This window comes from Heterocephalus glaber, unplaced genomic scaffold (genome assembly GCF_053883595.1).
Source record: "Heterocephalus glaber isolate CG9 unplaced genomic scaffold, H.glaber_assembly_v1.0 deba00000071, whole genome shotgun sequence".
Classification (NCBI taxonomy): Eukaryota; Metazoa; Chordata; class Mammalia; order Rodentia; family Bathyergidae; genus Heterocephalus; species Heterocephalus glaber.
Window position 1 is genome coordinate 80,585 of NW_028258137.1, and position 23,957 is coordinate 104,541.

The 23,957-nt window shown below is 52.2% G+C and overlaps 1 protein-coding gene and 1 long non-coding RNA gene across 8 annotated transcripts; one reads left to right on the forward strand and one right to left on the reverse strand.

Moving 5' to 3' along the window:
* Positions 1-131: 131 nt before the first annotated feature.
* On the forward strand, positions 132-3,860 carry LOC110347630 (uncharacterized). Its single transcript, XR_015444316.1, has 2 exons — positions 132-217; positions 472-3,860. It is a non-coding gene; the product is annotated as an uncharacterized LOC110347630 (long non-coding RNA).
* Positions 1,557-23,447, reverse strand: Def8 (differentially expressed in FDCP 8 homolog). Of its 7 annotated transcripts, none has more exons than XM_004842611.3 (13): positions 22,695-23,447; positions 19,565-19,807; positions 19,021-19,154; positions 18,190-18,287; positions 16,823-16,972; positions 15,247-15,388; positions 13,852-14,016; positions 13,203-13,330; positions 12,925-13,038; positions 11,876-11,956; positions 11,044-11,184; positions 10,667-10,776; positions 1,557-9,017 (listed from the first exon to the last, which is right to left on the reverse strand). In XM_004842611.3, the coding sequence occupies exons 3-13, from the start codon at positions 19,142-19,144 to the stop codon at positions 8,915-8,917; spliced, it is 1,356 nt and encodes a 451-aa protein (XP_004842668.1). In that variant the 5' UTR covers positions 19,145-19,154; positions 19,565-19,807; positions 22,695-23,447; the 3' UTR covers positions 1,557-8,914. The 7 variants fall into 7 exon arrangements, 6 of the variants coding, with proteins under 6 accessions (XP_004842668.1, XP_004842667.1, XP_004842666.1 ...); XM_004842610.4 differs by lacking the exon at positions 22,695-23,447 and adding an exon at positions 20,703-22,683; XM_004842609.4 differs by lacking the exon at positions 22,695-23,447 and adding an exon at positions 20,589-22,683.
* Between the last annotated feature and the right edge of the window lie 510 nt (positions 23,448-23,957).

The window sequence follows — 23,957 nt, forward strand, 5'->3', positions numbered from 1 at the left end:
GCAACTGACTTAGCCTAGGCGCCAGGGGGCCAAGCAACAACTTTATTTTTTTTAAATCTGGCAATGCCCATGACACCTATCTCGGGAGTCCTCCATAGAAAGAGGTCCAATAAAATGAACGGCGCAGTTCAGCCACTCTCGCTTTCGTTGGCCGCCTTTGCAAGGGGTGCCCGGGTATTCGCTGCTGGGATAGCTCGTGACCAAAGGAACTGGTTTGGTACATAGCTTTCTGCATGGTTCCCCTGCATGAAACTTTGTGGTCTGATGGTTGGATTTTCTCCAGAACCACAGGAGTCCACGCCGTTTTTTATGTGTTGACCAGGGATTTGGACTCTTAACTGACCCCGCCCGCAAACATAGCATGAATCCACCTTTTTGTGGGCAGTGGGGCCGGGCAACCTGTGATTACCTTGCCACAACTCTGGGGCCCTCCACCTGCACCTCTTAGCAGCCTTATTTTCTCTTTCCCAGGACTGCTATGACATTATTACCTTTCCAAGGAAGAAATACCTGGGAAACGACCTATAAATACAGCTGTTGCCCCTAGTGCGAAAAGGGAGCGGAAAGCAAGTACCCTCCACATGAAATTATAAGTGTTAAGACAATTCAGAAAGTGAAGTTGCTCAGACAGATTGCAAAGACCTTAGGCCTTGCAGCCTCTGAGTAGCCATGATCCGATATAATAATGAAAAAAGACAAGGTCGCAAATAGCCTCTCCCTCAAGAGCCTCTCAGTTGAGTCACCACCGAAGTACCATAATAGAAAACATGGAGCGATTGTTGAGCATGTGGTTTAAAGACCAGAGCCAGTTAAATGTGCCTCTTGAGTGTCACTGTCATTCAGGAGAAACTATGTTTTTTTTTGTTTTTCTGGTACTGGGGATCGAACTCAGGACCTTGCCTTGCCAGGCAGGCATTGTGCAGCTGAGCTAAATCCCCAGCAGGAGAGATTATGGACAACATTGCAGTAGCTTGGTCAAACCAGTAATAAAGAAGAGTGTGTGGAAAAAGATTTGGCCAGAGGGTGTTCAGTCCCAGAATTTTTCGCAGATACCACGGCTTCAATAAAACATTGTTCCCCTTGCCAAGAATGTGGCCTTGGGGCCGGTGATTTAGCTTAGTGGTTCCGGTGCCTGCCACACAAGCACAAGGTCCGAGAGTTCCATTCCCGGTACCAAAAAAAAAAAAAAAGGATGTGGCCTTGGGAGAGGTTGTAGAGGCTGATATGGACCATTTGCTGCAGCCTCACAAAGATCTCTCAAATGAGGAACTGATGGAGCTGGAATAGAAATGGCCGCAGGAGAAGAGGAGAGTGGAGATGCTTCCCTTGCCCTCCACTAGCTGACCATAAAATTGTCACTAACCTTGTCTCATAGGGAGGCCGGCTTGCAAGTCCTTGTTAGTAACAGCCCTAATGATGAGTGGAAGCTGAAAGTGTCAAAACAATCAATGATGCAGTACACTGCTACAGAGAATTATACAGTGAGAAGTGGCATTCAGAGCAACTATCATAAGTATACTGTATTGTCACCAAATCCAAGAGTCAGGAGAGACCAGTGGGAAACAGGAGGACTTTAATTTTAGGTGAACACTGGCTCAATGGACTAATGTCCAAAGGAAGAATGAAGAACAAAGGAGAAAACAGTTTTTATACATTTGGTTGAAGGGGTTGATATTTCCAGTGATGTAGCAAGCGAGTTTACATGAAACAGGACAAGGGCAGTTTTGTAAGTTAGCCTTGAAAAAAGACAGAGCGTTATGAGTCATATAAGAACAGAGTGCCATAACCTGTGTTTACAGGACACAGCTGTTAATTTTATCTGTACCAGAACAAGGAGTTATAGCTATGGGGGGGGGGGGGGCTGAGGTGGGGAACTGCCCAAGGCTGGGAAGAACTTCTTTTTAAGTCCTCCTTCAGTATAACCAAAAGTTAACCTAAGTAGAGCTAGAAGCTCAAAGATGACCTCGATAGCTAAGATGTAGCCAAGCCTCTCTGCTTTCAGGTATTTAATGTCCCTGAAAACCTTGGTGCTAGTATTTCTATTTTGACACTTGGAAACATCAAAATTTGTCATTAATTTTCTTTCTTTGCCACAGAAAATTGTTTATTTGTTCAGGCTCACCTTGAACTCACCATGTAGTCCAGGCTGGCCTCAAACTCAGGGCAGTACTGCTGCCTCAGCAGCCCAAGTGCTGAGATTACAGGTGTGCACTACCACGCCTGGCTGTCATTAAAAGTTTACTTAAGTATGTCCTTTTAAAAGATTGCACACATGCAAAGCTGGGCATGGTGGTTCATGCCTATAATCCTAGCATTGTAAGAGGCTAAGGATCACAAATTCAAGGTCAGACTGGGCAACTCAGTGATTTAGCAAGATGTTCTCTGAAAATTCTTTTTTAAATTTCTTTTTTATGAGCTGGGGATGTAACTGAGTGCAAAGGCCCTATGTTCAATCTCCAGCCCTGGAAAAAAGAAATTAAAAAAAAAAAAGATGTGGGCATGGTGGTGCACGCCTGTGATTCCCGCACTTGGGAGGCTAAGGCAGGAAGATCGCCATGAGTTTAAGGCCAGCCTGAACTACATAGCGAGACCCTGTCTTAAAAGAAGAACTCCAAACAGACCAGGGATTTAAATGTAAACATGAAACCATGCAAGTACAGAAAAAAAAGGTATTTTTTTAGAAATGGGATTTAACTGTGTTACCCAGCTGGCCCTATACTTCTGGGCACAAGCAATCCTCCTGCCTTTGTTTCCTAGGAATTGTGACTACAGGTGTACCCCACTGTGTTCTGCAGTGAATGCCTCTTTAGCCTGGGTGTAAGGAAAGATTTTCTATGACTAGAAACCCAAATGAAATAAAACATTAAGCAAATTGACCATATACAAGTGTAAAACAATTGGGTGTGGTAGCACATGCCTGCATTCCCAGCTACCAGGGGAGCTAAGACAGCTCGTTAGCCAGTCTGAGGCCACACTGGGCCATTTAGCAAGACCCTGTCTCAAAATTTAAAGATCAAATTCAATGGTTCAATATTGGCCATATGGGGAAATTTTATTCAGTTCTCCTCCAATTCAGTTTGTGACCGGAACCATACAATTGTTTATAAACAGGTATCATTATAATCAGAAAAATGAAATTAAAACTACATGTCATTTCTCATCATACTGCAGATGTCAATATGAGCCAGGTCCGGTGGCATGCACCAGTAGTCCCAGCTGTTCTGAGAGGCGGAGGCAGGAGGGTGGTGAGCTGAGGCCAGCAAGGACAACAATGAGGCCCACTCATTTAGTTAGTTATTTCTTTGAGACCCGCTTATTTTAAAAAGTATGACAACAACAAAAAAAAGTATGACAACAGTTTTTTTGGTGCCAGTGAAGGCTAGTGTAACTCTGATGTGATCAGAATTTAAAATGTTACAACTCTTATGGATGAGGCATTTAACACTAAGAAAAAAATAGATTTGACTCAGCAGCCCCATTTTAGGATTGTATCCTGAAGATGCATTTCCAACAAAAGAAAATGTGTGCAAAAGCTATTCATTGCAGCCTTGTTTGTAACTGCAAAAGTTAGGCTGAATGTTAGAAATAAGAGTGGTCAAATGAGAAATGGTAATTCCATACAACGTAATATAATACAGATGTAAATTATGGCAAAAATAGTAAGGGCTCTATGAACTCAAGTGGTTCCCAGAATATACTCATAAATGAAAAACACCATATGCAAGAGTATACAGTATGCTGCCTTTTATGGAAAAAAAGGGGAGTTAAGGAAATAGATGTGTGTCTTTGTACAAAATGAAACATGGGAAGGAGGAAGAGTCTGAAGACTGGTTGGTTACCTATGGGGTGTGGAGCGGAAATGATCAAAGGAATGGGAAGAGACTGACACCTTTTCGTTTGTTTTTTGGTGCCGGATCGAACTCAGATACCTCCGCTTGCGCAGCAGGCATCGAAACCACTGAGCCAAATCCCCGGCCCACCTTTTTGTAATGACATTTGAAACCATGTTAATATACCACAGAGAAGTAAACAAGGACAGGGAAATAGGACATAATTTAAGATACGTGAACAATAATTCAGATGAAAAACCACAGTGAAGGGGAAGAAACATGCAAGTAAATTTGAACACCATATTTTGACTAGATGCCTTCAAACTATAGACAAAAAAGAACACTAAGTAAATACCCTTCTAGCTGGGTATAGTGGCGCATACCTATAACCCTAGCACTCAGAAGGCTGAGGCAGGAGGATCACTATGGGTTCAAGGCCAGCCTGGACTACATAATGAGACCCCGTCTCAAAAAACAAAAAACAGGGCCGGCTCAATGGCACGTTGCCTGCCTGGCAAGTGCAAGGTCCTGAGTTCAAGTCCCAGTACCAAATAAATAGTAAAAATAAATTATTTCCCACAGAGGCATGGTTTAGCCATGCTGTGCATTCTCACATGGAGTAAATATATTATGGATAATGGAGTCAGCTTTTCACTACCAAGGAAGGGAATTACACATATGACAAAGGGAAAGGATGTGCCTTGTGGTGATGATATAAAACACAGTGTCATGGTTTAAAGACAAACAGAAGGGCTGGATGTGGTGGTGCACACCTATATTCCCAGCACTCAGGAGCCTGAGGCAGGAGGATTGTCAACAAGTTCAAGACCAGCCACAACTACACGGCGAGACCCTGTCTCAAAAAAACAAGAAATAAAATGAAAAAAAGACAGAACAGTGCAAGAGGCATCATTTCCTGACTCTGTCCATTGAAAGAAACTGCAAGCAGTGACACCCCAGTACCAATGAGCATACCCAGTATCCACATCTCAGTTACTAATAGCATTATCCATAAAAGCAAACAGCTCCTTGGAGAAATGGCTGATTTAAGGGTCAGGACTCCTTGCAATAAATACTAGAAAGTATGCAAGCACCTAAAGAATGAGAGGGACGTACCAGGACAATGCAGGAAACAGGTTGAAGGCTTCCAGTGGGCATCAAAATGAGTAGATAACCCGTTGAGTAAAATAGGAACTTGAGTCAATAGCTACAGAAGGGAAAACTTCCATATAATTGTCAACAAAGAAATGCAGATGGAGTATAGAATTAGTCAATCCCCAGGCCAGCCAGCCAGGGATTTAGCTCAGTGGTGCCGCCGCCCACCTTGCAAGCACAAGGTCCCAAGTTTGATCCCCGGTACCAAAAAAAAAAAGAATTAGTCAATCCCCATTTGGCATAATAATCAAATTAGACAAGCGCCATCAGTGGAAGTTTGAGCAATAACTATTTACACAGTCCCCACAATTCACTTAATGACAGGAATAAATGGTATTCCTATTCAGTAATAGAGACCTGGCACACCAGCTTGGCCACGTAAGAGCAACAGAACAAAGCAACTTTGTGCACTTCCTGGGCACACCAAGGAGGACTTCACATCACTGCTCTCAAAGTACTGCCAGAAGGGCAAAGCTTGAATCTATGGGACAAGCCCAAATGGAGTTGGGGAAGGGGCATTCGTCAAAATAATTATTTTGGGGGCTGGGGATGTAGCTCAGTGGTAGAACACTTGCCTAGCACTTGTGAGGCTCCTGGGTTCAATTTCTAGCACTAGTTTTTTCAAAAATACCAGTGTTTTGTCAAATTAAGAAAAACTAAATGGGGCTTGGTGGCACATCCCTGTAAATCCAGCACTCTGAGAGGCTGAAGCAGGAGGATCACAAATTCCAGTCCAGCCTGGGCAACTTTGCGACTTAGCAAAACCACCTCAAAATAAAAAAGAGCGAGGGATATGTGTGTGAAGGCTTTGGGTCCAATCCCCCATACAACAAACTAAAACACATAAAGACATGGGGCAACTGAATGTAATGAATTTGGGGGAGATTTGAAAAACTTGCTAGATCCAAATATTTGCTGCAGGTTTTATAGTACTGTGTCAGCGCTAATTTCCTTTGACACTTGCACTGTGGCCTGACGAGAAAGGTCTCTGGCATGGGAGTGATATACAATATTTAGAAAGGGAGGGCCGAGGATTTAGCTCAGTGGCACCGCGCCTGCCTCGCAAGTGCAAGGTCCTGAGTTTGATCCCCGGTACTGAAAGAAAAACATACACATAGAAAGGGGCACACAAGTATTTTGTACCATAGGGAGCTCATCTCTGCAACTAAGCGAAAAATACATATTTGGGGAAAGAGAATGAAGCAAATGGGGCAAAATGTCACCATTTATAAAGCCGGGAGTTGGGCAAATTGGGATGTTTTTACGACTTTGCTTTAAAACTGAATTTGCTAGAATACAAACCCTAAAAGAAACAAAACATTTTCATGGCCTGAAAAGGGGCAAAATTGCATTCTTCATCTAATATATAAAGCACAGCCTTAGCTACTGAGTTATACCTGGAAGCTCGCCCCAGCCACAGAGCCACAGAGCTACAGAGCCACAGGCCTTCCTGCCACCCTTCTGTGGGAGCTCCAACAGAGCCCAAGTAGCAGCTGTGTGCTCAGCTCCTCTCAGGCAGAGTCTCCATCTGCTGTCGTATCTAGATTGTGATTGGTGAATCTGTGGTGACTGCATGACTGGCCACCTTGATGGTACTTACATTAATGAGACAATCTTTCCAACAAGAGGACTCCAGAGAGAAGCAGCTTCTATTTACCAACCATTTTCTGGATGCTAGGCACAGTGCTAAATGCTTTCTGGAATCCCAGAGGCCCATGTAGTCATCCCATCTCATCCGAATGAAGGCAGAGAGAAATCGAGCAACTCTACCCATCATCCATGCAGGCTTTGATCTGACACCAACATCAGTGCTTCTCAATCAACTGGTAAGTGCCACTTAACTCCAAACCCTAAGCCTACCACTGGCTCATGTGTCAACCACCTCTGCCTTGTTCCAGATTCACCACACACCAGCGTCCAGAGAGCACAAGTTTAATGAGGAGACTGTGCAATGTTATGATGGGACCTCCCTCTGGCCAGCTGGTATCCTGTGCCTTGGGATACCTTCAGCACGCTCTTCTATAAGGTGCTGGCCATGCCGATTGGTTCCTGCCTAGGTTCTTCCTACAATTCTGTGGACTGATGGAAAGGCCCACACATGAATCTGTTTGAAGATTGTGTCATCGATAAGGAACAGGTAGAGAAGTACTGGGGGAGAAGGTCTTGGGTGCTCTTTGTCCAACAAATACCAATCTAACATTTTCTGTGGACACAGTGATTTTTAAATGGGATAATATAATGTCCACTACATGGGATTCAGGAATGGCACTGTCTGGATGACAGATATGATGCAGTGGTGAGAATGTGGAGTTCACGGGTAAAGAAAAGTGACATTTGGGGCCGGGGATGTAGCTCTGTGGTTCTGCCCCCTGCCTCAAAAGCGCAAGGTCCTGAGCCCCAGGATAAAAAAAAAAAAAGAAAGAAAGAAAAGAAAGTGGCATTTGGCTTTAACCCCATCTTCAATGCTACAGAGAAAGGGGAAGCAGAGCAAGGTCAGCTGCTGACTGAGCCTCACTTCACACTCCTCAAATGACTCTGCCAGTGCTCCCCTCCACCAGGCCAATACCACTCATTTTCTAGATGGGGAAACCAAGAAAGAAAAGAGCCTTGCCTAAAACCACCTGGCACAGGCAAGGAGGTGATGCTCCATCTACTCAAATGGACCAGTGAACTCAGCTGCTTCCTGATGGTGGAGGTGACTCATCTTGGACTTGGCCAAAAGCAAGGGACAACCAAATGGTGATGCTCCCTGCCCTCTGTGTGTGTGTCAACAGCCAAGTCCAGGGCAAGGGGGAAGGGGACGGATGTAACTTTCACTGTCCAGAGATGAAAGCCTAGGGAGCCTGAAACATCCCTTCCCACCCCCTCACCATGGCATCTGTAAAGTGCAAACAGCAGGGCTGGGCATGGCCCCCACTGAAGACCTGCAGGTCTTGTGTACCTCCTGGGCCGGGTCTTCCTGCAGGGGCTCCAGACCTCCTGCTGAGGGCTGCCTTGGGTAAATACTTCCAGACACCTAACCCAAAAGCCACTGGTTGGTTCTCTCCAAGCCAACCAACCCCTCCATAGGCACTGTGGCAGCAAGACAGAGCTTTGGTCCCAAGAAATGCCATCCAGGCCTACTGCAGCCAATCTTCCTGCTTGACCTGGAACCTCCCCCAAGGACACTGTTCCTGCTGTGCACCTGGAGGCTAAGACACTTGTGCGGTCAAAGCCCCTGGCTGCCCAGCTCAGAGCACCAGGGTAAGGTGGGCTGGGCCACAGCAGGAGCCAGAGCTGGGGTGTCCAGCTGGCCAAGTTCCCATGCCCCTTTCTCTGCCTACTGTACAAGGACCAGGAAACCCACTGGACTGCTGGCCTGAGGACTCAGAAGAAACTCAAGAAGCCTGAGCAGGTGCATGGGACACAACTGTGACCATCTCAGACAGGGACCACCAGAATCCCCCAAAGGGAATGGGAGTAACAGGAGCCTCTGGGCAAAGCTTAAAACCATCCACCACGGCAGACAAAACTCAGGCTGAGACTGGGTGTATGCTTCCTCAGGTCTCATTCATCACTCCTTTGAAGCCCTCAGGGTTCTCAGCCTGACCAGTGGCCAGGGCGACCTGGACAGGAGCAGGGGCATCTCCAGGGCCCAGGGCGAGGAGCAGGGGCTGTGACGTGGGGAGATGAGAAGTCCTCCTTCCCTTCCTTGGTGAGTCACCCAGGCCCCCCTTCTCAAGGGCTTCTATCGTGGCCGCATCCCACAAAGCAGCACACACAGGCACCTGCCCAGAGGTCGGCAAGCAGCCAGGCAACAGTGGCCCTCTCTTCCGTCCAGGGGATGTGCCAAGGGTCTCTGGAACAGAATGAACGACTTTCTTTGGCAATGCCGGCAGGGTGCATGCCCAGTGGTGGGGGAGAGGCGGTCTGGTGCTCTCCTCAGCAGTCTAGGCATCCATGTCTGGACCAGGCTCCTGGAAGAGGGACTGCTTCCTCAAGTTGAGCCGGGCACACTTGGGGCATGTGGTGGAGTTGTCATAGTAGCAATCCCTAGGGGCAGAAAGACAGGCTGGGGTCTACACGTGAAATCCCACTGCCGGACCTTCCCTAGTCTCATGAGTTATCTCCCATCACCCCTCCACAAATGGAGAATTTCATAGCCCTGATCTGCATCCAGGTCTCACTGAGCTCAGGGCCCACAGATGGCAAGCACTCATCCAGGAAGTCGAAGCTCGCCTCTGCCAAAGAAGCCTCTCATTCCCCAGTATCCCAACTATGCAGACTCTCAGGTCACAAGTGAAGGGGGTGAACCAAGCAGGCTCTGAGCTCCTGATGACTCTACTGTCACCACTTGTTCTCATTACCACTCTGGAGCTTCCACCCATGGCTCCCAAACCGAGTGCCAAGGCATGCCAAGCCTCTGCAGAGGGTACATGGCACTCTGCAGGCTTCACTACACATTTGAAGAGAACACAGCAGTACTGTGAGTTTCAACATTAGTTTTTTGTTTTGGGGGGATTTTTGGTACGGGGGATGGAACTGGGGACCGTGCACCTTCGAGGCAGGCGGCAGCACCACTGAGCTAAATCCCCAGCCCTCAACATTAGTTTTTGCTACACCCCTTTCTGTGACCACCTGCTTTGCAAAACTGGGATTTCAGCAGTTGCCATGATAAACAGGCAGGCAAAGATTGATGTGGACAGAAACAAGGGGGGGGGGGTGGCCATCTACTCTGGGGCCCAGCAGGGGCACACAGATCATTACTAAGAAATCATGCTTGTTGATGAATGACATTAAAGTGTTTGTCTTCTATTTTGTGTGTATTCTGATTCCAAACAGCCAGTAAATCTTAAGCGCATAAACCCTTTTAACTTTGCTTGAACGTAATTATTTAATGAGCAACAGTGAATAGTGCTAGGTATTTCTTTTCTCTTAGGAGCACTTGAAAAAGTTACTGAGACACTAAGGGTACCAGGAGCTAACTTTGAGACCCTCTGGTCTATACTGTCCCTGTGACTTCACAGTGGTACAGGAGAGTAGTGGACACTATGATCAAGTCCAGGGCTGAGCTGGTGTTCAGGGACTGGTCCAACATGGTCCAGGCTGCAGCAGCCCCTCCCCAGGCCCCTGCAGATGTTTACTCCTAACAGCACTAGGTTTTTTTGTTTGTTTGTTTGTTTTGAGATAGGGTCTCACTATGGCCTCAATCTTCCTGTCTCAGACTCCTAAGTAGCTGTTACAGGGTTACATGCATGTACTACCGCACCCAGTTCCCTAATAGAACGTTTTGTTTTTCAGTACTGGGGATTGAATCTACCTCATCTGCAATGAGCTACCTCCCTGATGCTTCTTTTCATTTTTCTTTTTCATTTTTTACTTTGAGACAGCATCTTGCTGAGTCACCAAGCTGCCCAGGCTGGGCTCAAACTTGTGACCCTCCTGCCTCAGCCTCCCAGAATGCTGGGATCACAGAGGAGTGTGCACCACCAGGCCCAACTCCCAGTGGAACTTCAGTACTAGACACCAAGATCTAACTCCATATCTCAGGATCAGCAAAGAGCTTGGAAAACCAAGCAGCAGAAGCCCAAACAAGTATCTGTCTCCTCTCAGGGACAGAAGAAAGATCAGCCACAGCTGAGGAGATGGGGAGGTGCCCCACTCAGTCGCCACCCAGTCTGAGAAGTCCAGGCCACACCCACCTGTGGAAGACGGCTGAGCAGTCTGTGCACACAGATGTGTGGCTGTCGAATGGGAACAGCACATCACCCTCTCTGCAGAGCTCACACACGAAGCCCTTGGCCTGGCACCGCTGGCAGGGAGGGGAGACAGCATGGGGTTGGGTGGGCAGGTGATGCCAGCTCAGGCAGGGAGGGAGCAGCATGGAGTTAGGGCAGCAGATGGTACCAGCTCATTGGGGAAGGAAGTAGCACGTGGGGCTGGGCAGGTGGGTGATGCCAGGTTGGGGAGGTACACTGAGCTGAGCCGCTTCTGCCAATGCCAACCCTCAGGGCTGGAGGCAGAAGTGGTCTGGGGGCCCCCTAGATCCCATCCAGCATGCAGGAGGTGGGAGGCCCACCTCACAGTCCAGCTTGATATGCTTGGCAAAGAGCGTGTGGATCTCGGTGAGAGAGCAGCCAAGGCGGCCCAAATGCACATCCAGCAGGTCCTGGATGGAGTACATCTCGTCGTTCTCCACAAAATGCTGTCGGTCCTGGAGCTGCCAAGTCGCCACAGCTGTGACCCCGGGCGGAGTCTCAGGGCCCTCCCATCCCCACCGCAGCTGTTCCCATTCCCAGGGCTGTGGTACCTGGATGCAGGTCCCAAGACCGGGACCCAGGAGTCTGGGGAAGCTGAGGAGGGGGACTGGGCCACGGCTACCTTCCCCGTCTGTGCCCCTCACTCCTCGCCTCGCCTCACCACACTTCCTCCTGACCTAGGTCTCCCTCTGTGACACCCCACGCGCCCTGGCCCTGCTGTCCTTTGTCCGAGTGCTCGCCACCCAGACATACCACTTGTTTTTCTTGCACTCTCCACCTGACGGGCGCTCTCCAAGTGCAAGAATCCCTGCTGATTTTGTTCACTGCTTCCGAGTGTCTTAGAAGCATCACTGAACAAAGAGATACACGAGCCTGGACACTCATGTTCTGTGCAGCCCACCTCCATGCGGATTCACATACAGGCTGCGGGCAACACTTGCTTATCTTAGCTTCCCAAACTGAGAAAACTGGAACACTTTTGTGGATTTACATAATGGTTTGCAATAGACCTAATGTTCCTGGGACAGAGTCTGGGAGACTGTCTGCTCAGAGCTCAGCACACACAGCTCCCGAGTGATTGAGAAAGCTCTGCACTGCAGGTGAGGTGTTCCTGTCCCTGGCTTCTCTGGCCAGTGCCTCTGGAAGTCTGACCTGCAGCAGCAGCCGGGCTTCCATGGCCTCCTTGCAAGTGATGAAGTATGGCTTCATGAGCAGGATGTCCTGGCGCAACTTCTGTGGACAAGAGCGGTGGGCAGGTTCCTCAGCCAGGGCCTAAGATGGGCAGTCACACTGGGAGGCTGAGGGGCCAGCCCTGCTGGCTTCCAAGAGTCACATTCACAGCTGCCTCACCGACACTCCAGGTGATGGCAAGCTCAGCAGGGGACAGGGAAGGTGGCCACATGTTCCCCGGGATGGTCCCAGACCCGAGACCTGGCAAACTCAGGTTCAAATCACAGCTCCAGGCTGCTCAGGATCCTGCTCATCTACTGTCACACATGCCCCCCTCTGTTCACTCCGTCCAGGAGCCTGAGGGCAGCACAGGGCACACTTGACAGAGCCCGTGTCATGACCCACAGGTCTCCCCATGTCCCAGTCACAGCCCACAGCCCTCACGGGACCTGGTGGCCACAGCGATTCACCTTGCTCTGCCTCAGCCTCCGGTCCCACAGAACCCAACCCTTTTGCCCACTTTCAGGGACACCGCACTTCACACCACCACTCTCCCTCCTGGCTAAAGGTGACTGCAAGGCACACTTGGCTGCCAAGCACTTAGAAGTGGCTGGGTGACTGGCTGTGGAATCTACACTGAAACTCAGAGACGCAGGGCAAAAGAAAGAACGTCACATAAAACATCATGATAATCTTGAAAATGGACTGCATGTTGAAATAAGGTTTTGGACAAACTGAGTTAAAGAAAATATGTTATGAAAATTAACTTTACCCATTTCTTGGATACAGGGTCTGACTGCGTAGCCCAGGCTGGCTTCCAACTTGCAGTGATTCTCCTACCTCAGCCTTCCGTGTGGTGGGATTACAGATGTGAAACCCACACCAGGCCTCTTACTTTTTCAATGAGGCTAGTAAAAAGTTAAAATTGTCTTCATGCCTGGCATAAGCGCCTTCAATTTAAATGACATCAAGGCTGAATCTCGCCTGGGCTCAACCTGCCGGGGCCCCGCGTCCCAAGAGGATTGCCTCACCCGGATCTCCACCAGCTCCTCCACATAGTTGAACAGCAGGGGGTTGATCTCCCGCAGCCGGAGCACCGGCCTCGACACCATCAGAGCCAGGTAGCGCATGCTGCAGCGAGACACCTGCGGGGCGTTGAGTGGCCACGCCCCCCCGCCCCCGCCCCTCCCCGCCCCTCCCCGCCCCCGCCCCAGCAGAACAAGCCTCGCAACACGCCCACACCTGGCCCTCCCCGAGCCACAGGCCAGGCTCCGTCTGCGCAGCGGCACTCAGCCCCACAGCGCCTTACCTTGCGCGGCTCGAAGTCCCAGTTGTGCACGACGCGTGCAGGGATAACAGCCAGGTCGTTCCAGTGGCAGTGGCTGCAGTAGTACCGGCCCGTGTAGTCACACTGTCGGGCCTCACTGGGCACGCCCCCTGCGGCAGGCGGGCCAGTCAAGGTCAGGGTGGGCGTTCAGGGTCAGGGCCAGCTCCTTCCTGCCTGTCCTGTGGCCCAGCCTCCCTTCCCCAAGGCCAGTGGGGGTCCCAACCTCCAGACACGCCCCATCTGAGCTCAGACCGTGAGGCCTTTGGCCACAGACTGGGACAAAGCACACAGCACACTGCTCCAGAGACTTGCTAAGGTTCATTCATGGGGTCCCTTCCGCAGTTCTCTGGCAGGGTCCTGCTGTCCCCTTTCCTGATAAACTGAGGGCACGGAGACACTGCGCCCCCTACAGGCCTGGACAAGTCATGAAACAGCTGGAATTCAGGCTGCTTCCGTAGGAAGTGATAAAATGTCAGCGACCGCCCCTGTCACTTCCCAAAGACCAGGGCCAGGGACTGCCTTGGTCCCAGGGCCTCATCCAGTGACCTGGCTTCACCAGGTTTCTCACCACCCTGTCCGAACCCACCCTGGAGTAGCTCCCTCTCCCCATTGTCTCCCGGCCACCACTCACGCAGAGAGATGGGCGCCCGGCACTCGGCACAGCGGTAATCCTGGCTGTCCAGCCCCGTCTCGGGGCAGATGTTCAGCTCGTACTCGGCCTGGTGGCTAACCTTGGAGCTCACACAGGGCTTGGAGATGAGGTTCAAGCACTTGCTGTGGCAGCGGTAATAGCAGCCTGGGGTTGGAGGACAACCATGCCTCTCAGAAGCACAGGGGGATCCCGCAGCCCAGGCTGACCTCAGCTGGCCACGGCCCAGCCCTCACAGGCGCCACAGGCTCCAGTGTCCAGACCAGTCCAGAATAGCCACAGGAGACCCTTGTGTCCCCATCCCCAGAGCCTCACCTCTGAGCTCCAGACTCACGGATTCTGGCATGCTCCTGCCATTCCCACCCGTCAAACTTGAGCTGCCCAAAAGGAATTTTCACTCTTCCATCTCAACCCCCTTCCTCCATTTCCCATCTGGGATTTCAGCAGCTCATCTTCAGGGCAAGACCAAACATTGTGAGTCACGCAGACTCCTCCTCAGCTCTTACACTGCACTTTCAAGTCTTCAGCCAGCACTGACCCTAGCCACTTCTCACCCAAACCGATCACAGAGCCATCATTCACCCTCCACCACCACCCCTTGCATCTCTATCCTTCCTCCTTCAGCCCACGCTCAACTCTGCAACCAGAGTTTAAGTGTGCACCCCCTAAGCCCCACCACACTTACAGAAAAGCCCTCAGCCCCCCAAGCCCGCCTCAGACACGTGCTGAGCAGCACTGTGCTCTGCTCCTCCTTGAGGACACTGGGCACACACTGACCACAGGGATTCCTGATCGAAGTGTTCTTCCCAAAGTCTACCCTAACCTGCTCCCTGAACTGCAACCATTTATTTAAATATCACATGAGGATTTTTCATCCCACCCTTGTCATTCCCACTCTATATTATTTATTCCCTGTCCCTGTTCCCTTTACTAGGACTGTCTGCATGTAACATCATTTACTAGTCCGATTTCTCATCCAGAGCACCATGCACAGGAATTTCCCCATGACAGAAGTGTTTTCTCTGTACTACCCAACATGATAACCACCAGCTTCATGTGGCTACTGAGCACTTGCAATATCATTTGCACCGCTGGGGAGCTATACATTCAGTTCATTTGGTTTAAGTGTGAGTAGCCATCCACAGCCAGTGGACACCGGTGGACACCTCAGATGTGGATGTCAGGCCAAGGAAGGCAGGGACCCTGAACTCTTCTCTCCCTCATGTCTCCAGCACACAGCAGAGCACGGTCAACTGAGAACCCTGGAGAATTCGCCTGAACACAGCCCGCATTTTGGAGCAGAGCTCTGGGCTTCTCTGCCCTGCCCTAGGGACCTGGACTGCATGCTCGGAGAGAGGGGTCTCAGTCTTAGCCCACCTGTGCAGGTGTACCAGGTCTGAATGAGCCCCCAGATGATGGTGTTGCACTTGTCACAGGTCTGCTTGACACTTTTGCTCTTCTCCTTGTAGAAGCGGTGCTCTAGGAGGACTCGGATATTGGGCTCATCCTCATTGGGGTCCTGCAGAGGAGAGTCAGAGAGGAGTCAGGGAAGGGCTCCGGTCACACCCCGCAATGGATTTCTTCCAGGTACTGCTTATCACAGAAACTGTGCACTCAGCCCAATGTACATTCCCTCTTCCCTCTAGCCACAGAACGCTGGTAAGTCAGCTGCAGCCAGCAAGACCCCACACTGCCCTTCCTAGCATCCCTGAAGCAGCTGCTACCTGGGTCTGCACAGGGACCACGGGCCAATAAGCAGGAAGGGTGTGGCCTCTGCCTTTCCTTCCTGTGCTGACTGGATACAAATCATCGGGATGTGCTGTGGGGTACCAGGGACGAAACAGCAGCCAACAGCATAACCAAGATCTCCAGCACTGGTTGGTACATGGCCCTGGGACTGCCTATGGGATTGTTTTTCATGAAAAAAATTATACCCCTATGTCCTTCAAACCAGGGTATTTTGGGGCTGGGGATTTAGCTCAGTGGTTCCACTGCCTGCCTGGCAAGCGCAAGGACCGGAGTTCGATCCCCGGTACCAAAAAAAAAAAAAAGAGAGAGAAAAGAAAAAGAAACAAACCAGTGTATTTTTTGGATGCTTCTCACCATAGCCATACCTATCTCCTAATGAACAGTCCATTTTCTAAATTCCCCAGGGCTCAGGAGTCAATACTGGGGACAGTGGCAGCCAGGCCAAAGAACACAGTCTTGGGGCAATATGGTGGACACCTGCAGGTTTTGTGCTCTGGATTCCACCACCTCTTCCACTGTCACTTTCAGGAGACCACCCCTCCTAGTCTAGATCCCAGGGCTCGAGAAGGGATCATCCTACAGACTTGGTACAGTGAGTGGGTCAAGGCCCACAACCAGCTGATCACTGTGACTGTCATGAGTGGTCCTTATGGACCCAGGGCTGACTCTGTCTACTGGAGGGACCCTTCCCTCTGCACAGGATTGCTGAGCTGGTAGCAGGACAGGCTCCCATTGCTGAGGCTATCCCTGCCTGTACAGGGAAATCCTACCTACGGACAGAGCTGACACAGAAAGCACAGCAAAAGGGGGCCGGGGATTTAGCTCAGTGGCACTGTGCCTGCCTCGAAAGCTCAAGGTCCTGAGTTCGATCCCCGGTACCAAAAAGAAAAAAAAAAGGAAAGAAAGCACAGCAAAAGGGCAAGGTTCCTGATCCTGGTGGAGGACCTTTCTGCTAACAAGCGTTTTCTTTTTGGTTTCTGTCTATTGCAGCCAAGAAGGTCTGGACTGACACAAAAACAGCCTCATGTGGGGTGAGGACCCCATTTTTCACTCTGTCTTTCTGGACACCTTTCTACCTCAGCCCTTCAGAGAACGGAGGCAGACCCATCCCTGTGGAGGAAGCCTTAGGCTGCCCCATCCTCCTGCTCCCCAAGACCAGAGCTGGGCTCTGGACTCCCTCCGCAGTATGCAGACTGGCATTCACCTTCAGCTCCTGCAGCTTCAGCCGGAGGTGGATGAGCCTCACCACAGCATCCTTCTGCCTCTCTGACTGCTCAGGCAGCTCCAGAATCACCTGCTTACATTCCTCAATCGCTTGCCGAAGCTGCTGGACATCAGAGGCCAGGAACAGACCCTGCCAAGGTCGGGGGCAGTCAGACAGCCACACCAGAGGCTCCGCCCATTGAAGCCAGGCCTGTCCTCAGGCACATCTAGGCACTGAGCAGACCTCAAGCCCCAGGGCAGGTGAGGCCCTGGACAGTGAGCCACACAGTCGGCACCAGCCCTGCAGTGCCACATCTCACAGGTCTCTGAGGACTTGTTTAGGACAGTTAAAATTCCACTTCCTTCTTTTAAAAAACCAATTGCTTTTTTTGGCTGTGTCATTTTACTTACTTCTAAAAAGCTTCCCCTTGGAAGAAAGCTAGCGAAAAGAAACTGGCTGTCATAAAGGAGAGGAAGTGGTCTCTGGCTAAACTGCCAAACCCAGGCAGAGGCCAGCAAAGTAGCCTGGAGGTGACCACCCAGACCACGATGTCTCATTGTGCTGCACACTGACCCTGATGCCACAGGGGACAGGCTCAGCCTCAGAGCTGGGAGGTCAGGATGACCTCCCTCAGCAGCACCCTCCCATTGGGCTCGAGAGACCCAGGCAAAGAGGAAGTGGCCCTTCCCCCCTCCTTGGAGCGCAGTCTGCAGCCAAGAGAAAGTGCTCAGAAATATCTGATAATGAAGACACATAACACATGCGTGCAAGGGCAAAACTGAGAGGCCACATTTACAAAATGGAAACGAATTCAAACTGGGGGTTTGAAGATACATTCTGATGTTACTAAGTTTCTTTCAAATGTTGGGTATGCTTTGCATAAAACGCAAAGATTTTCAAACATTTTTAACTGTCAGAGCTCCCCTCTTTTCCTTCAAAACAAGCCCCCCATGGGACTCAACACAGAGCAGTGAGGTGGCACCGCGCTGCGCAGTGGCTGGGGGACAGGCAGGGGCTCCTCCCTCCCACAGGAAATTTCATCCTTGGCCTGACCCCAAAGAGAACCAACTTTCGTGTCTGCTTCAAGAGAACCTGGAGCTTCAGGGAGAGAAGGGCCAAGTCCTCAACCTCAAACCTGGGGTGTCTCACCTACCCTCAGACCCGCCTCCAGGTTAGGCTCGGGGTATTTGAGGCCCTTGAGATGGCTAGGGTGGAGGCTGCTGAGTTGGACAGTGGTGGCTCACGGTGAGGAAGGCTGTGTGCAGGCCATGAGGCAGTATCTACTACCATGTGGGAGTGGGGTGCCAAGGAAACCACCGGCCCCCAATATTCTGGGGCCCAGTCTCTCCACCCAGGCCCAACTTTACCACAGGGCGAGAGAAGTGGTCCTCAGACAGGCCAAGATCCATCACACGCTCAGAGCAGCAGAACTCAGGCTCCCCAGGGCGCAGCTCAGGCAGGATCTCTGGAGGAGAGGGGACAGGTGCGGAGGGTGCAGGGATAGATATAGGTCACCCCACTGCCTCCTGCACCTCACCTCCCAGGAGGTGGGCAGGAAGGGACCAGGGGCCCACAGGAAGGAAGCAGTGAAGAGCCGTGTACTCTCAGCTCAGCACATCTATGGGTTCGTGCTTGAGAAAGAGCCCAAATGAACCAATATCCCATGCAGACAGGAAACAGTCATTGAGAAAGGGAGATGGAATGACCGACAGTGGCAGTGAGGCAGTGCACAAGACAACGCTACAGCAACACCCCGAGTCTGAGGCAGGATGTCTGGCGGGTGAGCATGTGCACTCAAACAGGCCATGACGGCTCCACCACAAAGTCCACAGAGCCCTGCATGGATCCCAGGCCATCTCTGCAACCACTCTGGCCCCAAGTACACCCCGTGACGTCCTCCTCAATTCCCGGAGCCCACGCCCTCCCAACCAGAGGATCCACTAACCTCCTCCACAGATCTTGGCTCTCAATTTGTTCCCCAACGGTCGGCTGAGCACCTGCCATGTGACCTGCCAGCCCTCTGAACTGGTCTTTCCAGTGAGGGAGACAGAAGTAACCCACAGAGCAGGTGGAAAGGGATTTGTGCTTCTGGGAAAAAGGAAGCAACCAGCGCAGCTCACCAGTGGCAGGAGAGTCAGTGAGCTCTCTGGAGCCAAAAGGAAGAAAGGGCCTGCAGTTCCCACTTCCCCATCACCCACCTTCAGAGCTGATCTCCAGAGCCTCCTGAGCGGCTCCCTGCTCATGCTGCCCTGCCCCAAGCTGCTTGTTGAAGGGGTTGAGGTGGGCTTGCCGGAACCGGGCCAGCTTCTCATTATATTCCATAGCATCTCACCTGCAAAGCCACCATGCTAGGGTGAATACCCAGGTCCCAGGCTCACCATGGACCACCCCTTTTTCCACCCCCTGCCTCTTCTGCTTCCCCACACCATGGCCTAGATCCTCAGCCTCTCCCCAAAGCCCCTTGCTGTCCCCACCCAGATACTGCTGTGGCCTCTCCTCAGGAAAAGCCCACAAGATGAGGCTTGTCCTGGCCCCGCACGTGGGGATGTGTCTCATCCAAGGGGCCCAGCCAGAGCACCAAGGACCCAAGGTCCTGCTTCCCAGTGAGGGGTCCTCTGCCCCCAGACATTGCAGAGTCCCAGCCCTAGGGCCATCTCACAGAGCTCCTGCTGGCCACTGATGCCAGCCACCTCCCTAGCCCAGTCTAGCCATGCCCCATTCTAAGCCTGCTCCATGACCCACCTCTTGGAACTGGGTCCTACTTCCGGCCTCCACTGGAAGGGCCTCTTTCCTAACAGAGCTCCCAGCATTGGTCAGAGTGCTCAGGGTGGGCACTACAGCCATCAAGACGTGGTCATGCGTGGGAACGGGGGCTCACATCCAGACTCCAGGCTGCACTGGCGTCCTCGGCCTGGATTCCAGGCCTGAACATAAACTCTGCAATGACCCAACTCACTGGCTGGCTCCCTCCCCTCGGCTCTGCACCTGCCAGAAGTCAAGGATCAGTAATGCCTGGTCCCCTCCCTGGGGCTCAGCAAATGGCAAGACACACGAGCTGAGGGTTCTGGCAGGGAGGAAGGGGTGCTGGCAGGGCAGGAACTTAAGTAGCTGGGCAGCATTCCACAGCTTCTCTCCGCCTCTGCTTCCCCTCACATACGTGGGTCAAATAACGTCACAGACACAGGCCAAAAAGCTCTGGATAATATTGTTATTATGGGAAGCTTTTTGTGGTGCTGGGGAATGAACCCAGGGGTGCCAACCTCCATCCTCAGGTTTTTGTTTTGTTTTGTTTTGCTGTGTTCGGTTTTTAAGACAAAGAGCACTAAGTTGCTTAGGCTGGCCTTGAACCCTCCTGCCTCAGCTTCCTCACCAGCTTGGATCACAGATGTGTCACCACACTACACCTAGCTGGAAAGATGCTTTTTAAATCCATGAGGCTGATGGCTACTGATCTTATTACAAACTGAAATAATTCATAATCATGTGAGACAATTCCATGACCCTGCTTGCTCCTTCACCTCAAAGGGGGAAGAAATAGACTCTAGGGGGGAGGCCCTGCCCAGGGCTCCCAAACAGGCTGAAGAGCTGGGATGGGAGAGGCTGCTTCACCGCAGCTGATGGAGGCTGGGCCTCCACACCAGGGTCAGAAATTCCAAACCTGGGGTCCAGGGATTTAGCTCAGTGGTTCTGCCACCTGTCTCACAAGCACAACAACCCGAGTTCCATCCCTGGTACCAAAAAAAAAATCTGTGCAGAAATTCCAAACCTGGGGAGTGTGGGCTGGGCCAGCATTCCAGGTTGGCAGGAACTGGACTAATCAACAGCTGGACCTGGGTCCAAACAGAAAGACACCAGGAGGACACAGGAGCAATCAGCTCACCATCAGATGACTTTGGGTGGATCACAAAAGGTGCTAAAGTCAGAGGCAGCCACCGATGCCCAGTGCCTCCTGTGCATCCTTGGGATGGCCAGAGTGCAGGAGGCTGAGCTGTTGCAGTGCCCACTCAGTCTCCTTAAATTGGGAGTCCTAACTTTTGATTTGTTACATGATTTCCAAGTCTACTCTGCAGCTAGACAGGGTAATATGACTATATGCTGATAACAGGACGCAAACAACAATCACACAAGATTTCCAGGAGTCATTCTTACAGGGAGGGGATGTGCCTCTCCAGCCCTTCCTTCCTCTGGCTGTCTAGGATGCAGGTGTAACTGCTAAAGAAAGAACAGCAACTTTGGGATGTGACACAGAAGCCACATATGAGGATGGTCACGTGACAAGACTTCACCTGAGCCCTGAGCTGCTCACCAGTTTACATTCAAGTGAGATGGAAATCAACCATTTCACAACACTGCTATTAGGAAGGAGGGTTCTGTCTCGTGAAGCCCAAACAGAACCTGACTGATCACCCTAGTTACCTCATAGAAATAAGATCGACAGGTCTAACACAAGTCCCAGCTCTGCCAGCTCCTCCCCAGGACCTTGTGCAAATGCCTAAATCTTCTCTGCTTCCAGGTTCTCACATGTCAAATGCAGATTATAACAGCAGAGGTGTCAGAAAGACCAAATCACTAACACAAACTTCTGAGACAAAGGCCAGCTCATAGTCAGCACCCCATAAATGTCAGCTTACCACTTTAATATTTTTGAGATGCTGACAGCTCTGATTTAAACGCTGGCTATCCCAGTGATGAGTCCCTGTACAATGCCACGCTCCTGCCTAGGGACAGCAGGATAAATACACTTGTGGTTCCAAGTCGCCAGTAGCCCAGTCACTGCTAAGCCAAACATCAAGGTCAACAACCAGAAGGGAATGGGGAGCACGTAGGAGCCACACCCAGATCTCCCTGGAAAGCTCTGGGCCAGACAGTGAAAGGCAAGCCCCTAGCAGGAACACCACTATTCTGCCAGCAGCTCTGCTCCAGATGCAGGCTCTCCAGGAAAAAACATCTTTCAGTAGACGAAGACACCAGTGCGGCCATTTGACCTCAGTGGCGGTTTCTCTCCCCACAGGCGGGGAAATCACATGTCCTCTTTAGCGGGGCAGCCAGATGCCCCAGCACACGGGCATAGGGGGCAGTCCTGACTCTGCGAACACACCAGCTCCTCCCCCACCCCTAGTTTCACCCCACAGTGCTTCACCCAGAAATCAGGCTTAGCCTCAGAAAGGAACAGCCAAGGAAGAGGAGTCTGAGGCAGAGAAGCGCACAACCCACCCTGCACCTCTCACGGGGGACAGTCCAGCCTGAGCCGTGAAAGGAAATGGCCCAAGGGCTGCCGCTGAGGGGGTCTGGCTGAGCTTAGAACGTGTCTTGTCCTGCCCTCCGCAGAACCACCAAAACCCGGTTCCGACTCAGCTCAAAACCTGGAGGGAGAGGACAGGTGTGTCCCATCTGCTCCCACCTGGAACAAGGTGTGCCAGGGACAGGGCTACCCTTCCTCTAGGGACTGTTTAGCCCTGCCGCCGCCTGCAGAGACGTCCAAACCTCACCGCCTCCATCGTCACCCACAAAGCACCAATTCGCTCTGGGGACGACCTCGTCCTCGCGGGTCGCTGCCCCACCCCCATGTCACAGACGAGAGAACGGAGGTCCCGCGGGTCTCACACCGACGACTGTGACAGTCGCTGGGGGGCCTCCCCCCTTGGGTGCCAAGCCCTCCCCCAAGGATTGCAGGGCTCTAAGTCACTAAGCTAGCAGCCCAGAGGAGGACCAGCGGTGGCATCCGGGGGCCGAGATCCCACCCTGCCCAGGGCCTCGGCCACTTCACACCGGGGTCTCGCGGAAGCCCCAGGCCCGAGCACCGCCGCGGCCCCGCCAGTCGGTTCCCGTCTCCGTCACCCCATCGCAATCCCCGCCACCCGTCTTTGCTCACCGACTGTCGCTGCCGCTACATGGTCACCCGCCGCTGCGATACGCAGTCCGGGAGCCCGCTGCTGCCGCCTGCGGCCCGGAGGCGCACGACACGGTCCTCGGGCCCCGCCCCGGCCCCAGGAGGAAGAGGCGGGCAGGTAGGGGATCTGCTGAAGAAGCGGGGTCTCGGGCAGGAGCGGGACCGCCGGGAGGGAACAGCAGGACGCCGAAGCGAGGTCAGGCCGGGCGCGGGCAGCTCGGGAGCTCCCGTCCGGGGCGCCGGGGACACGGACTACGCGGGAACCGTCAGGACGGCTCCCGACGCCCTGTGACCCGTGGGGCGGGGACAGCGGTGGCCACGTACGGAGGGGTCGGGAGAGGTCCGGCAAGGGGCAAGCTCGGAGTGCTGCTGTTGGAGCCCTTGGGCCAGGCGAGCCCACGAGCCCCGCCGCCGAGCCCACTGTACGCCACGACGGCGGGGCACCTGCTCAGGCTGTGCGTGCGCGACCCAGGGCGCTGCCACGGATCCGATCGGACGGCCGAGTGTGCAGTGCCGCAGCTCCGCCTGTCCTGCTGACCACGCGGGTCCACCTGTACTCCCTTCCTCTTCGCCAGCGCACTCTCCGCTACCCTGACAGGAAGACTGCGGGTAGGCGCCCGCCGCGCCGTGGGCGCCCGCTGTTCAGCCTCGAGTCCAGTGACACCACTCCGGCTTCCCTCTGCGCCTGCGCGGCGCACTCCCCCTCCACCCCCCCCCCCAGCCTACGCGGCCTTCCCCAGCAAAAAAAAAAAAAAAAACACAAAAACTCAACGTTGGCCAATCAAATTTCTGCTTTCTCTTTGAGCAGCCAATCGGAGAACGCTATGGCGGGTGAGGGCGAAGGCAAAGCTTTCCGAAGCGAGCTGAGAGGGGCGGGGCTTCGAGGGTCTTGCTCCAGTCCAGATCCTGAGTTCCCCGGCGCATACCCTCGGCAACGCCTCCTGGACGGGTACCTTTAACTTTATCAAGTGCGATTGGATTTTTTTTTTTTGGTACTGGGGACTGATGGAACCCAGGGTCTGCATGCTCGGTGTGTTAGTTACTTTTCCCGCTTGCTGAGACAAAATACCAGACAACCAAAGTTAAAGGCGAAAGGGTTAATTTGGCTTACAGTTCGTAGAGGTTTCGGTGTTTCAGTCCATAATCAGCCGACTCCAAGGCAGGGACGACAAACAGGCATGGCAGAGCAGAAACAACATGGCGCACACAGGCAGCAAAGGTAACGAGAGAGTTAGCAGCGTCTAT